Below are 12065 nucleotides of genomic sequence, written 5' to 3' on the forward strand. Positions count from 1 at the left end.
TGCCTGGGCCTTGCTTTCCATCCTGATTTCAGTAGCCTGGGGGCTCTCCCCAGACATCCCACAGACATCACATTCAGCATGTCCCCAACCAGGTCATCTCCCCAAACCCCCTTCTCTTCTTCCTCCCTCACCTGGATGATGGACTGGCAGCTTTTCTTCAGTTTGCCCCTGGGGCCCTTCTCAGGACCCAAGACCACCCTCATCCCCTTGGCCTCATTTAAGAAACCTCCACTGGATTCCTGTGGCTAAGGGCCCACCCCAGGCACCTGCTTACTTGGATTTGGGTGTCCCTGGCACCCATCATGCTCTCTTGGGACCTAGAGACCCCTGCTGTAGTCTTTGGAGAAAACTTGAGGTCTCTTCACCTGGGAGGCTGCTCCCTATCCATTCAGCTGGCACACCGGCCACCCTCCTTGTTCAGCCTGTGCCCCAGAGTGACAGGTACTGTCCACATGGTGGCCTCTGCCACCAAAGTGATGGTGGCCCTCTGCACCAGGTTGGACGGGGCTCCTTGCTCCTCTTTCCAGGAGGTGCCCACCGGAGTTAACTGGACTTTGTCCTCAGGACCTGGGGTCAGGGCTCAGTCAAGGGCCAGGGCCTAATCTGTGCCCTAGAGGCCCAACTCTACAGTTGGGACTGGGACAGGAATCACTGTGTGCCACAGAAGTCAGGGGACTGGGTCTAGGGACTGGGCTCTGGGTCTCCCTAATCTCCTAGGCTGTCCCTGGGGTCACCAGTCCTGTGGCCTCACTACATTTTCCCTCTTGTACTTCACTCTGAAATGGAGCTGAGGAGAGAGGCCTGCCCTCTGTGTCACCCGGCCTGCTGCGGAGGGGCCTGAACCCTGTGATGTTTGGGTCCCAAAGGCCAACCTTGGTGAAGTCCTTGAGGTACCCACCAGGTGGCGCTAGAGATGAGCTGGCCTGGCCTGACAAGTGCCTTGCAAGGCAGGAGAGGGACTGGGGAGGTTGGGGGGAAGAAGGTATGCAGGAGAAATTCTGCTCGTGGTTATTCCCATTCCATAGGATACTCCTTCTGAGAGTATTCCCATTCCATAGGATACTCCTTCTGTCCACCCGAGACAGTATTTCAGCTTCTCTCTGTTCCTGAATGCCCGACACTGGACTTTTCACCTACTCTCAGGGCAGGACCTCACCAGTGTTCTCCTTTTTGCTGCCTGTGTCTTGGGTCTCCCCACATTTGCTTCATATGCCACCCTCCTGGCTGATAGATCCGGTCTCCCCTGGGCTCTCTCCTTTACTGTGAAGCTATGACTCACTAATGGTGGGATTTCAGGCACTGTGGTGGATGGGCTGGGTCTAGCTTGGAGGGTGGTCCCTCCTGGCCTTCCCATAGCTCAGGCAGCCTGTGGGGTCACTGATTTGGGAGGCAAGGTCCTGCCCATTCCTCTGCAAATGCCCCACTTCTTGGATCTGTTGACTCCTCCCATTTCTGTTTGGAACCAGTTTAGAGAAGCACTGAGCTGGGGAGGCAGGGAGGGAAATCAGACAGTAACATGACCCAGCTGGGAGAGAGGAGCATGGCCCTCCCACCTGTTCCCTATCTCTTATCCCCATGCCTTGGAGTAGTAGGGATGGGAGACTCTTGGGGAAGAATAGAACAAGTTCCGGGTGACCCAAATGCCCATGCCCAGCTCTCCACACCCCGTTGGTGGTCACCACCATTGGTCCGGGCAGAGGAAGGGACGGTGAGTGTTGAGAATGCGCTCTCTAGCAGGCCAGAGAGCGCCTGAAACCAAAGGTAGGGATATTTCCTTCTCTGTCCTACAGCTGACCACGCACAGGGCAGGCGTGACATGTGACTCTAGACGGAGTTTGCCACTGTCAGACCTGCTGGGCCACTGGCCCAAGGGTATGTGCCTGGGGCTGCCCCTGCCCTGGGTTCACGGTGACTCTGATCCTGGCCTGACCACCCCTGACTCAGGCCTCCTCAGCATGCTGGTTTGGTTGGGGCTGTCATTGGGTGATGGGTTCTGGGATGGTACTGAGTAGGACAAGGCTTCGAAGGAGGCTTGTAAGCAGATCTGAGGCTTTGCCAGCCTATTCTAGCTTCTTTTTACCAGCTTGACATCCCTCTCCTGCTCCCAAACAAGACCACCCCTCTGCAGGTTTGCAGGAAGTGGAAGCCAAGGGGTCAGGCAATGGCTTTGGAGGGAGACCTCTCTTGCTAACTGAAATCATCTACTTTGCCCTATTGCCTGTGTCTAAACCATTCCACCAGTCGTATTGGCTCTGTCACTCATTTTGGTGACATTTCTGTCCTCTATCTCTTTTTACCTGAACCCTGGGCAGTGTAAACATGGTCAGCTTATACCCCATGCACCCCTGTCTGCAGGAATCACTGTGGCCTGCAACATGCTCCCACTTAACCATTTCTGGGACTGCGGCAGCTCGGTCAGCTGTTCTGTACTAATCCAAGAATAGAATTTCCTTCTCTTGGTTGGATTTAGAAGGTCAGGGGACACAACGAGAACCTAGTATAACTTCCCCACGCTCAGAAGACATGGGATACCATTCAATGAGACATGGGGTGAAGGCCTTTAGAACTCCGTGCTTCTCCTAGAAGTGTAGGATTCCCATCCAAAGCCAGAAGGGTGGTGACAGCTGGCTTCAGTGATGCTTTCGACCTCCCCTCCTCTGAAAGGGGGAAAATGGCCGTAAGTTGAAAGCTGGTCCCCATTTTAGGTCACGTGGGAACATCAACCACCAGGGAAGCCAAGCCGATTCAACCCAACGTTTATTGTCACACAGCCCGTTTGCACTCTTGAGGATATCTTCTGGCTGGAGTGTGGGCAGGAAGCCATGTGGCCACAGGGTGCAGGGTAGGCACAGGATGTTATTGACCACCAGTCTCCTGTCCAGACAATATGTGGGCTAGAGGACTTCTCAGCCACACTCCAGTGTGGCTCGGGTGGGAATGGGATTGCAGGGATGGTAGCAATAATATCAGTGGTGATACAAATAACTAAGAGGATGAAGCTGGTTATGATATATAAAAAGCAGCAGTTAAGAATTTGTGCTTTCATTTTCTCATCTGACGGATCTGAGACCGAACCCTACCTGTGTGACAAGGCGAGGCACCTCTCTGGGAGACTCGGTTTCCTGACCTGTGACATAGGGACAGTAGTTCCCACCTTGTTGGGTTGATGGGAGGATTAAGGGGCACACGAACGCACATCTCTCAGCCTGGTTCTGATAGTTGGCACATAGGTGGGCGGCCAAGGGAAGCTCCCACTGCCTGTAGGGATTGTAGGGCTGGCGGCAGTCTCGATCGTTCCAGCCATCCTGGGACCACTGCGCTTCAGCAGGGACTATGGAGATACCTGTGCGCCCCAAACTAAACTCCCTATCAAAACCACACCCGTCTGAGGCAAACTCCTCCACTTGGAAGGGCTGGCAGCTCAGAGGACGACGCTGGGGGAGGCGACCGCCTCTGGGAAGAGATGCCTTAATGGTAACGCTTAACCCAAAGGAACTTGACGCAATGGTGGAACTTCAGGCTCCGTCGAGGTGGTGGTGGCCGGTGATCTTCAGGGCCAAGGTCTTTGTGTCCTCGGCGCACACCACGATCCCGCATTCATTGTCCGAGGACGGGCAGTTGCCTACCTTGGACGGCGCCCGAGAGCCACCAGCGCCGAGTCAGGGGAGAGAGCATGTGGACTTCTTGCCCCTGCTTGGCGGACGAGGACTTTTCCGGGAGGAGTCTGATGGCCGAGCTCCACCCCACGTCTTCTCAGGTGGGAGCCCCCCCCGGCGCACCTGCTTGCAGAGAAGCGGCTCCCGGCATCTGTGCACCCTACTCTCAGACAAGCGCAAGGGCAGAGTTCTTGAGGGGCGTCCGGACAGTGGCCTGGGGACCGGGGCAGCCTCCGAGCCCAGGGCCGGGGCTGGCCTCGCCCGGGCAGGCCTCGGTCCCCGGTGCCGCCCGGGGTGGGTGGTGCGGACGGGAGGAGCCGCCGGGGGCCCCTGGGCGCCTGGCGGTCAGACCAGGGAGACTTCGGCCTGGAAGCTGGAGGAACGGCGCGCGCCCGGGCTGACGCGGGTCAGAATGGAGACCTGCGTGCTGCATGTGGCCCCGTTGCTGCCTCCTGACGGGTGCTGGTATTTAGCGTCCGAGCCCAAGAAGCCCTGCAGGTGCCAGCGCCGCCACTTCCGCCGCAACTCCGCCTGCACCTGGGGAAAGGGAGGTATTCAAGCCCGCTCCCAGGAAGCCTCCTCCACTGCTGATCGGGCTGCTCTGGATTTAGGGTGCCGAGCCAGCCAGTCAAATCCTCCTGGGGAGTCTAAGTTGAGAGACCCGGATGCTACCTAGGCTAGTGCACAGCGGGACCACTGGGGACCCGGGTCAAATCAAGGCCTTGGAGCCAGAGGCGGTAGGAGGCAGAGAGGATCAGAGAACGCAGTCGGGGAGGGGGAGGGGTACTGCCTGGGGGTGGCTGAATCCCCATTCCCCTGATCGCTGCCCCCCAGCTCACTCGCGCTCATCTGAGTGGATGGATTACTGTGCTTTGTGACCAGGCTCCACGGTAACTCAGCCTCCACTGGCAGTCCACCCCCTCGCCCCTAATCCCCACTTGCTGGACACAGCCACTTAACCAAACTGATGTGCACACAAATCCCAGGTGTGTGTGTGTGTGTGTGTGTGTGTGTGTGTGTGTGTGTGTTAAAATGCAGATTCTAAGTCAGCAGGTCTGGGGGGCAGAGGGCAGAAATCAGCCTTTTTAACCAGGTCCTGGGTATGTGCCATCACCTGTTTTCTAGTCTGAGAACCACACTTGGGGTAGCAAGATTTAACCCATCCTTGCTCTGCACTTATCCCATTAGTGTTTCCGCACCTTGAAACCTGAGTTTCAACCTGAGTGCTATTGCCTGGCCCCCAAGGTCTGGGAGGGGCTTACCTCGCCATTGAGGAAGCAGTACAGGATGGCCACCACAAACCCCTGGGGAGGAAGGGAGTAGGAGAGGTGAGGTGGACAGACCCCAGGAGCCCCCCAGCCCCTGTACCACCCCTGGCCCTGGTCCTTATGTTCCCCTGATTAACCAAAGGGCAAAGCACACAGTAGGTGCTTAATCAGGACTTATTACAGTGGGGAAAAAATGGAATCCAGTGGCAAGGGGCCAAGGCCCCAGGCTGAATTCCCTTAAAGCCCAGAGAAGAATGCAGACTGGTGGATGGTTCATACCTGGAAAGACCCCATGACGAGCTCAAAGACCATTTTCACCTCAGCTGTAAAGTTGCTGGGAAAGAAGGCGAACATGATGTAGTGCACTCCAAACAGGGGGATCAGCAGAAGAGTGGACTTGGCCAGCCTCCTGGGGACAAGGGGGAGGGCAGACAGTGGGTATAGGAGGTAGGGATGATGACCAGGGTGTGTGAGGATGGGCCGCTGGCTCCTGGAAGTATTATGTGCACATGTGTTCCTGTTCCATATCTGCAGTGCCTCTACCCTCCACCTCCACCCCCTCTCCAGGTCTCCTAGCCTAAAAGGAAGCATGAAGGAGAAGGAAGCTCTCTTTTCTCACCCTTCTGGAGGAGAGACCATAGGGGAGGTCAGTGCTGAACCCTGAGGATGAGACATAGTATTTCAGGGTCTGTGGCAGCCAAGGGAGAGATGTTCTCAGCTAACAGGAGATCCTGGTTCCCCCTCTCCTGGTCTCCTAATCTTTACGGTGGGGGTAAATGTATGCTCAATATGATCAAATTACAGAAATGGCCCTCACTGGAAACTCAGATCTACTTTGGGTGTTATAAAGTTATAAAGTTATAAAATCCACAAGAGACTAATTCTCTACTAGGGATGAGGACATTTGGGAAGGAAGATTTTGTAATTGGGGTGCTGATCACATACGCCCAAGGCCACTTGGGAGGATGCTGGGCACTCCAGTTTATGCCTGGTTTAGTCCATCTTTGGCTTCTCTGCCTGTCCACTTCTCTAGAAGTTGCCACCTTTTCTGAGATTGCATCCCTCCCTCCCTGGCTCCCCACACCCATACACACACTCTCAGCAGGCTCTGAAGGACCAGCTCCTCCTTCTCCAGCCTTGTGTGCTTGACAGGGTCGATATTCATTCTAAATGACTCATCCCTCTCCTGTGCAGCAGGGCTCATCCTGGTTCAGGCCTCCCAACCACCTGACCTCAGCCGGTCCAGACAGTGTGAACTCGCGGTTCCCTGGCTGGGAGAGGTCTGAGCGGCTGGGGGTGTCCGCCGTGATCCCTTCTGCCTCGGAAGTCAGTCCAGGGAAACCTAGTCCTGGGCCTGAGGTCCCCCAGCCTTGCCCCTCCTGCTCCTTCCTAGACCCGGGTCCCAGCCACGCCAAGATCCTGAGCACTGCCCACCCCTTTTTGGCCACAAATCTCTCCCGCATGCCCAAGGCTGACAGATGGAGGCTTTCTTTAAATTGAAGGCTTATGGGGAGGTGGAGAGTGGGAGCCGACAGCCCCTCAGCGGGGAGCCCCATCTCCTATTCCCCCCACCCCTCTGCCTGCCGACAGCTGCTCAGTTTCTGTCTCACCCACGTGGACCTGGTGATGACCGGCTTCCTTTGCCTCAGATTCAAGCCCTTTGGAGCAGTTGTGCATTGGGGCAAACCGGGCCCCACAGGCAAAGCAGAGGATAAGGATGCCCGGGCCTGATGTACTGCCCCTTGGCAGGCTACAGACCCTGTTCTCAGACTGGAGGGGAAGTTCCTCCTACGCACCCAGCGGGGGAGAATGCCGTCACACCAGGAACGTGAGTCTTAGTCTCATCAGAGAGAATCACAGGATTCCAGAATAGAATCCTAAATCCAGCAGCTCGTGACATTCTAGCTAAGAATCTTAGAACCACAGCACAAGACTCTCCAAAGAGAAGCCAGGCCAAGAACCGTCCAGAATCCCAGGACTGGGCGGCCCTTATGGGATGCTCCAGGGTTGTCCTGTCTCTGCAGCACTGATAATCAGTCTCTTGTTCCCGTCGGTAGGCATGCAGACCCCTCCTCACCTCCTCACAGCCACCCTGTCCTTGTTTCTTTAGTTCTGGCTTCAAGCCCTGTTCTCATGAAAACCTTCCTGTTTCTCCAGTCTTGCCAAGAGCAGAAGACAGCCCTCACACCTTTCTTTCCAAGCAAGGAGCATGACCACTGTCCCAGGGACACTGTACCCTCCCCCCTGCCAGGGCCATGTGCTCCCAAATCCTTGAAGAGGAGGGAGTGAGTGTCAGTTTCCTTACCTGTAAAATGTGGACAGTTTATAGGGGACAGTGTGGATGACATGAGATGATATGTGGAAACCCCTTAGCACACCTGGCATGGAAACTGCTGTTAACTCTTCCTGGGGACTACTTAATCCTATGTGGCTATCTCGTTGTCCAGCTGGGGGCTCCCCCAGGGCATCCATCTACTGTGTACTTACTGTGTCCCTTTTCCGTGCCAGGCCCTTGCCAGGGACTGGGCACCTGGTGTGAATAGGACACAAGTGATCTGTTGTGTTCTCAAGCTCCCTGGCTTGGCAGCGGATACATACCTGGGGCAGATCGCTTGCTAGGTAAGTGACTGCAGTTGAAGCAGGCACGGGGTTTATGGGCCTGGCAAGGGTAGGGATGGAGCGGGGGACACTTGTGGGCTGAGCCAGGTCATGGGGGGTGGAGGTGGGCGAGAGCAAGGTGGCTTTTTGGTGACTCTGGAGTCACCTGACTTCCTGGAAAACTTCAAAGACACGTGGGCAGATTTGGGGACGGGGGATGGGGACACCAGGGAAGCCAGAGCATACTCACGAGTATGGGCTGCTGTGACTCTTTCCAACATCTGGGGACTGAAGTTTCTGAACCAGGATCCGGATAATGCAAATAAACAGGATAAAGTTCACCTGGTGGATGCGGCCAAGGTTAGTGGTCAGAGAGGGGAGGCTGAGGGGTCCAGCTCCCCGGACTGATGTCCTGGTTTCTTCCCCAGGACCCTGCTGTCTATCCGTCTTCTCTCTTCCCTAGCTTTCCCCACTTTGGGGGGTCATCTGGGAATTCTACTTCACGTCTTGAAGGACTGGCCCTCCCCATCTGGGTTCTTTACCCTAGAGGAGAAACTGATGGGGAAAAGGATGGGGACGACCCTGCCTAGAGTCACTGGGAAGCCTGTGTTTCCGTTCTGATCCTGACACGAATTTCCTGTGTGACCTGAAGTCAGTGGACTACCCAATCTAGGCCTCAGTTTCCCCATCTCTACGTGGTGGGAGGAGGCCTTACCAAGATGGAGGTGAGGATGGGGGCCTTTATGATCCACCAAAATGAGGAGTTGATGGTGTTCCAGCATCTGGATAGGGCATGGTGGGGGAGAATGAGAACGGTTGTCCTCAGCCAGGGTCAGAGGCCCTCCCAGGTGCTCCGGCTCTGCCCCCGAGCCCTTTAGAGACCATAGGCCCAGAGTCTGTGCCTCCCAGCTTCCCTTCATCCCACCTAGGGGATCTGCCCCAGATGATGGCAGCCTGGGGGAGGGGGCGGGGTGGCAGCTCACCCAGTGTCCTCAAAATAGAGCCTGATGATTGTCCACACAATGGTGAATATGCTGGGCACCCCTGTCAGGGCCAAAGAAAAGAAAAAGAGAAAAGGGCACAAGAGAGAGATTTAGGAGAGAGAAGGAGAGAGAAAGGGAGGGAGAGAAGAGTGGGTTTCCGGGGCTGCCACCTGCGGTTGCACAGGCCGCTCACTGTGCAAACATGCTTGCTCTACTGAGGGGGTGGAGCGCTATGCCCGAGGGGCTGTGTCCCCCTAAAGGGAGGGTCTTTTTCTCAATTTGACAGGGGCACTTTACAGACTAGCAGTGGCCCTGCGTTTCAAGGGCTGAAGGGGAAATGGATGCTCACGGAAACTGTCTGTCCCACAGATCAGCTCTAGTTTCAGCTGCAGCCTGAGGGCACCTACCCCGGGGTGAGACATTGGGGGGGACTTTTGTCAACTCTTGGCCTAGAGCCTGGTAGGCAGGACCGGCGGCCCAGGGAGACCTACGAGTGCAGGCAGGGTTGGCACCCACCCCCTAATGAGCTCCCCAGGCCTTGCCCCTTCCGTCCCCAGCCTGGCAGCCCTCCCTGGTACCATACCCCAGCCGATGAGTATGTACCCCCAGAAGTACTTCCGCTCAGAGAAGAAGGAGACGGCCAGCAGGGTGTGCAGGTAGAGGCCCTCCACCAGCAGCCAGAAGAAGTTGGCCATGATACAGTACTGGAATAAGACCATGGCTGCCTTACAGCTCACCTGCAGGGGGAGGAACAGAGAAGGGGCTCACTGGGGTCCCCTGCCTGCCCACATCTCCGTTTGGGGCAACAAACACAGGTGCAGCACGGCCAGCTTAGTCTCTTTGTTGTTCTTGCATTGTCCCTTTCGAAATGTACCCGGTGGTTTTCCCATTATCCCTGATTTTAGTTCATCTGAGATTTGGGGATAAGTTTGCAGATTTAATGATCCATCCATCAACTTATCATCTATTCATTTTCCTTCTATATGTCTATCTACCCACCTACCCATCCAACCATCCATCTGCCCACCTGTCCGATTATTTACCCACTAGGTGTCCTACCAGCTCACCCATCTGTCTGTCTAACGCCCATGCATCCACTGATCATTTATTCATCTTCCGTCTATCAGCCCACCCATGCACTCACCTACCTATCTCTCCATTCTTCTGCCTATCCACCTACTAGCCATCCTCTACCAACCCACACACCTAACCAGCTATCCATCCATTCATCCAACCTCCTATCTACTCATCCACCCCTCTACCTGTCATCTACCCAGTTTTTCCTACTTTACCCATCTATCCTTCCACCTGTACAGCCATCCACGCATCTATTTACTCAGCATCCGTCTACCTGCCCATTCACTTAACCCCGCCCCCACCTACTCATTCACCTTATTTCAATTAGGATAGGAGGTAGCTAGAAGAGGTATGAGGAGGATTCTTGCTTGGGTTTGCAAGGGTTCCCTGAATATGTGGGGCTGTAGGCTATGGGCTGTGGAGTGGGGCCCTGATGGAAGTGTTGAGGAGAAGAGGCGAGAGGAGGCAGAAGTAGGGCAACTTGGGGCTCTGGGTGGCCCACCTGGCACAACTGGAGGACCTGCTCTGTCCTCTGTTCTCTCCTAGAAAGTTTTCCATTTCAGATCAAGCCCCAATACCTGTGAGCCAGAACTTAAAGCCCTCCCCCTCCGGGAAGCTCTCTAGATTCCACTCCTTCCTTTCTGTGCCCTTGGCTTTCCGACATCCTCAGTAGTCTGCTCTCCTCTTCCTGTGGCTGCAAGCTCTTTCAGGTCCCACTTCTGTCCTTCCGGCTACAGGCGGGCCTGTGTCCCCCATCCTCCCCCACTTGCCTTGCAACTAGAATAGCTCATCTCTTTAATAGGACAGTTATCTGTGCTTCTTGCCTTAGAAAAGCTTCAGAGAGCTGCTAATGAATCAGAAAGCCAGTCTCCACAATTATCCTTAACAAGTGTGCTGGAGGCTTCCTGGCTTCTCCGGGTCCGTGGCTCATGGGCCCCAGCTCCTGGGTGGGATCCTCTGAGGAGCTCTGGGATTGTCCAGGGTGGCCACCCTGCGTTTCCCTTCCTTCTTGTCTACATGCCTAAGACTCCACCATCATAGGTCCATTCTCTGAGGAGAAGGTATTGCTGACGCCCAAAATAATGCACTGCCCCTGAGGTAGGTCCTCATGAAGCAGAGTCACTGGCCACAGGAATGGGTAGGAGCCAGGGCTGGTCTTGGGCTCTCTGTCTTAGCTCCGGGACACTCAGGGAGGGGGTCCTGAGCTCAGTCGTTTGGAGATGGACCCCTTAGTGACGGACAATTAATTCCTTAGACACTGTCTTAACTTCCCTTCCTGAGGAAGGTCCAGAACGGACTGATGGCAGGGGAAGAAGGGAAGAAGAAGGGCTGTGTGTGTATCTGGACCGAATCCAGGTGGTGGTAGGGGTGGGGGAGTAGGATGGAAGCTTGGAAGTCCTTGCAAGATGGGGAAACTGAGGCAGGGAGTTCCCAAAGATCGCTCTGGAAGTTACCAACAGAAGAGGGACGGGGGACTGTGGACTCTGGCTATGAAGTGTCACATTTCCCACCAAGGAGAGGCATCTGTCACGGGCAGGGGCAGGTCTGTGAGCTCCCAGGTGGCTGAGCACCACTTCCTGTGGCTGGGAGGGGGGTGGGATTCAAGGAGCTGCAGACGGGGTTGGGTAGGGGTTTGGCCATTCTTGGGGAGGGAGAGGAGGAAGGAGAAGAGAGGAAGAGGGGAGAAGCAGCAGGCGGAGAGGGACTGAGATTGGAGAAGGTAAAGGTGAAGAGGGAGAGGGAGGTGGGCGTGGGTGGGGTCCTCACCGAGCCCTTGGTGCAATAGTCCACGTCCTCGCTGTTGAACAGGATCAAGTCTTTGATGAAGACAGCGGTGGCCCTCAGGATGAAGGATATGAAGAGGTGCATGTGGATGTAGTTCCGCGTGCAGTGGAGCTTCCTGTGCAAGGTGGGCAGAGCTGGGAGGCTGAGGGGGCCTCGGACCCCCCACTGCAACCACACTGTCCAGCGCTCGGAGCAAGGGCTGGGCAGGGGAGCATAGGGCTTCCAAGGGCAGGCCCCGCCCCCGGGCACAACCCTGGTGCAGCCTGGCCTCCGAGTGCCTCAGCCTCCAGAGCCTGCCCCACCCTCTGGCGCCCGATCTCCAGGTGCAGGGCCATCCCATGGGGACTAGGCCGAGACAGGTGGAGCACTTTGAGCAGCCTGCTCTCTCCAGGGGAGGCTGGCCTGGTAGGGGGACAGGGCAGGGGCTCTATGCTGCCTGGGGGTGACAGGGAAGGGGCCCAGAGCATGACTGGGCCAGGCTGGGCTCGAGCACAGGAGCGACCTGGCTAGGTCTGCTCTGAGGCTTGTTGCTGCGGCTGGACCTCACCTGAACAGGCTCAAGATGGCTGTAGCGACCAGAAGGGCAGCGAGGGACAGGCTGTGGCCAATGGTGTAGATGGTCTTCACGGAACTGTAGAACATTGACTGCTGCTGCTAGAGGGAAGAGGGTGGCGGGGTTGGGGGTCTTGGGGGGGGTG

The 12065-nt window shown here is 56.1% G+C and overlaps 1 protein-coding gene across 2 annotated transcripts in view; it reads right to left on the reverse strand.

The window, feature by feature from the left end:
• Positions 1-2668: 2668 nt before the first annotated feature.
• Positions 2669-12065, reverse strand: part of VIPR1 (vasoactive intestinal peptide receptor 1) — a 33447-nt gene continuing 24050 nt past the window's right edge. Inside the window, exons 5-13 of one of the 2 annotated variants that reach the window (XM_042903026.1) lie at positions 11915-12018; positions 11350-11482; positions 9089-9242; positions 8506-8566; positions 8238-8304; positions 7773-7864; positions 5204-5333; positions 4919-4960; positions 2669-4193 (exon numbers count right to left, since the gene is read on the reverse strand). In XM_042903026.1, coding sequence (XP_042758960.1) covers positions 4002-4193; positions 4919-4960; positions 5204-5333; positions 7773-7864; positions 8238-8304; positions 8506-8566; positions 9089-9242; positions 11350-11482; positions 11915-12018 — 975 coding nt within the window. In that variant the 3' untranslated portion in view covers positions 2669-4001. Of the gene's footprint in view, positions 4194-4918; positions 4961-5203; positions 5334-7772; positions 7865-8237; positions 8305-8505; positions 8567-9088; positions 9243-11349; positions 11483-11914; positions 12022-12065 lie in introns of both variants that reach the window. The other variant, XM_042903028.1, reaches the window with a different exon arrangement.

This window comes from Panthera leo, chromosome C2 (genome assembly GCF_018350215.1).
Source record: "Panthera leo isolate Ple1 chromosome C2, P.leo_Ple1_pat1.1, whole genome shotgun sequence".
Taxonomy (NCBI): Eukaryota; Metazoa; Chordata; class Mammalia; order Carnivora; family Felidae; genus Panthera; species Panthera leo.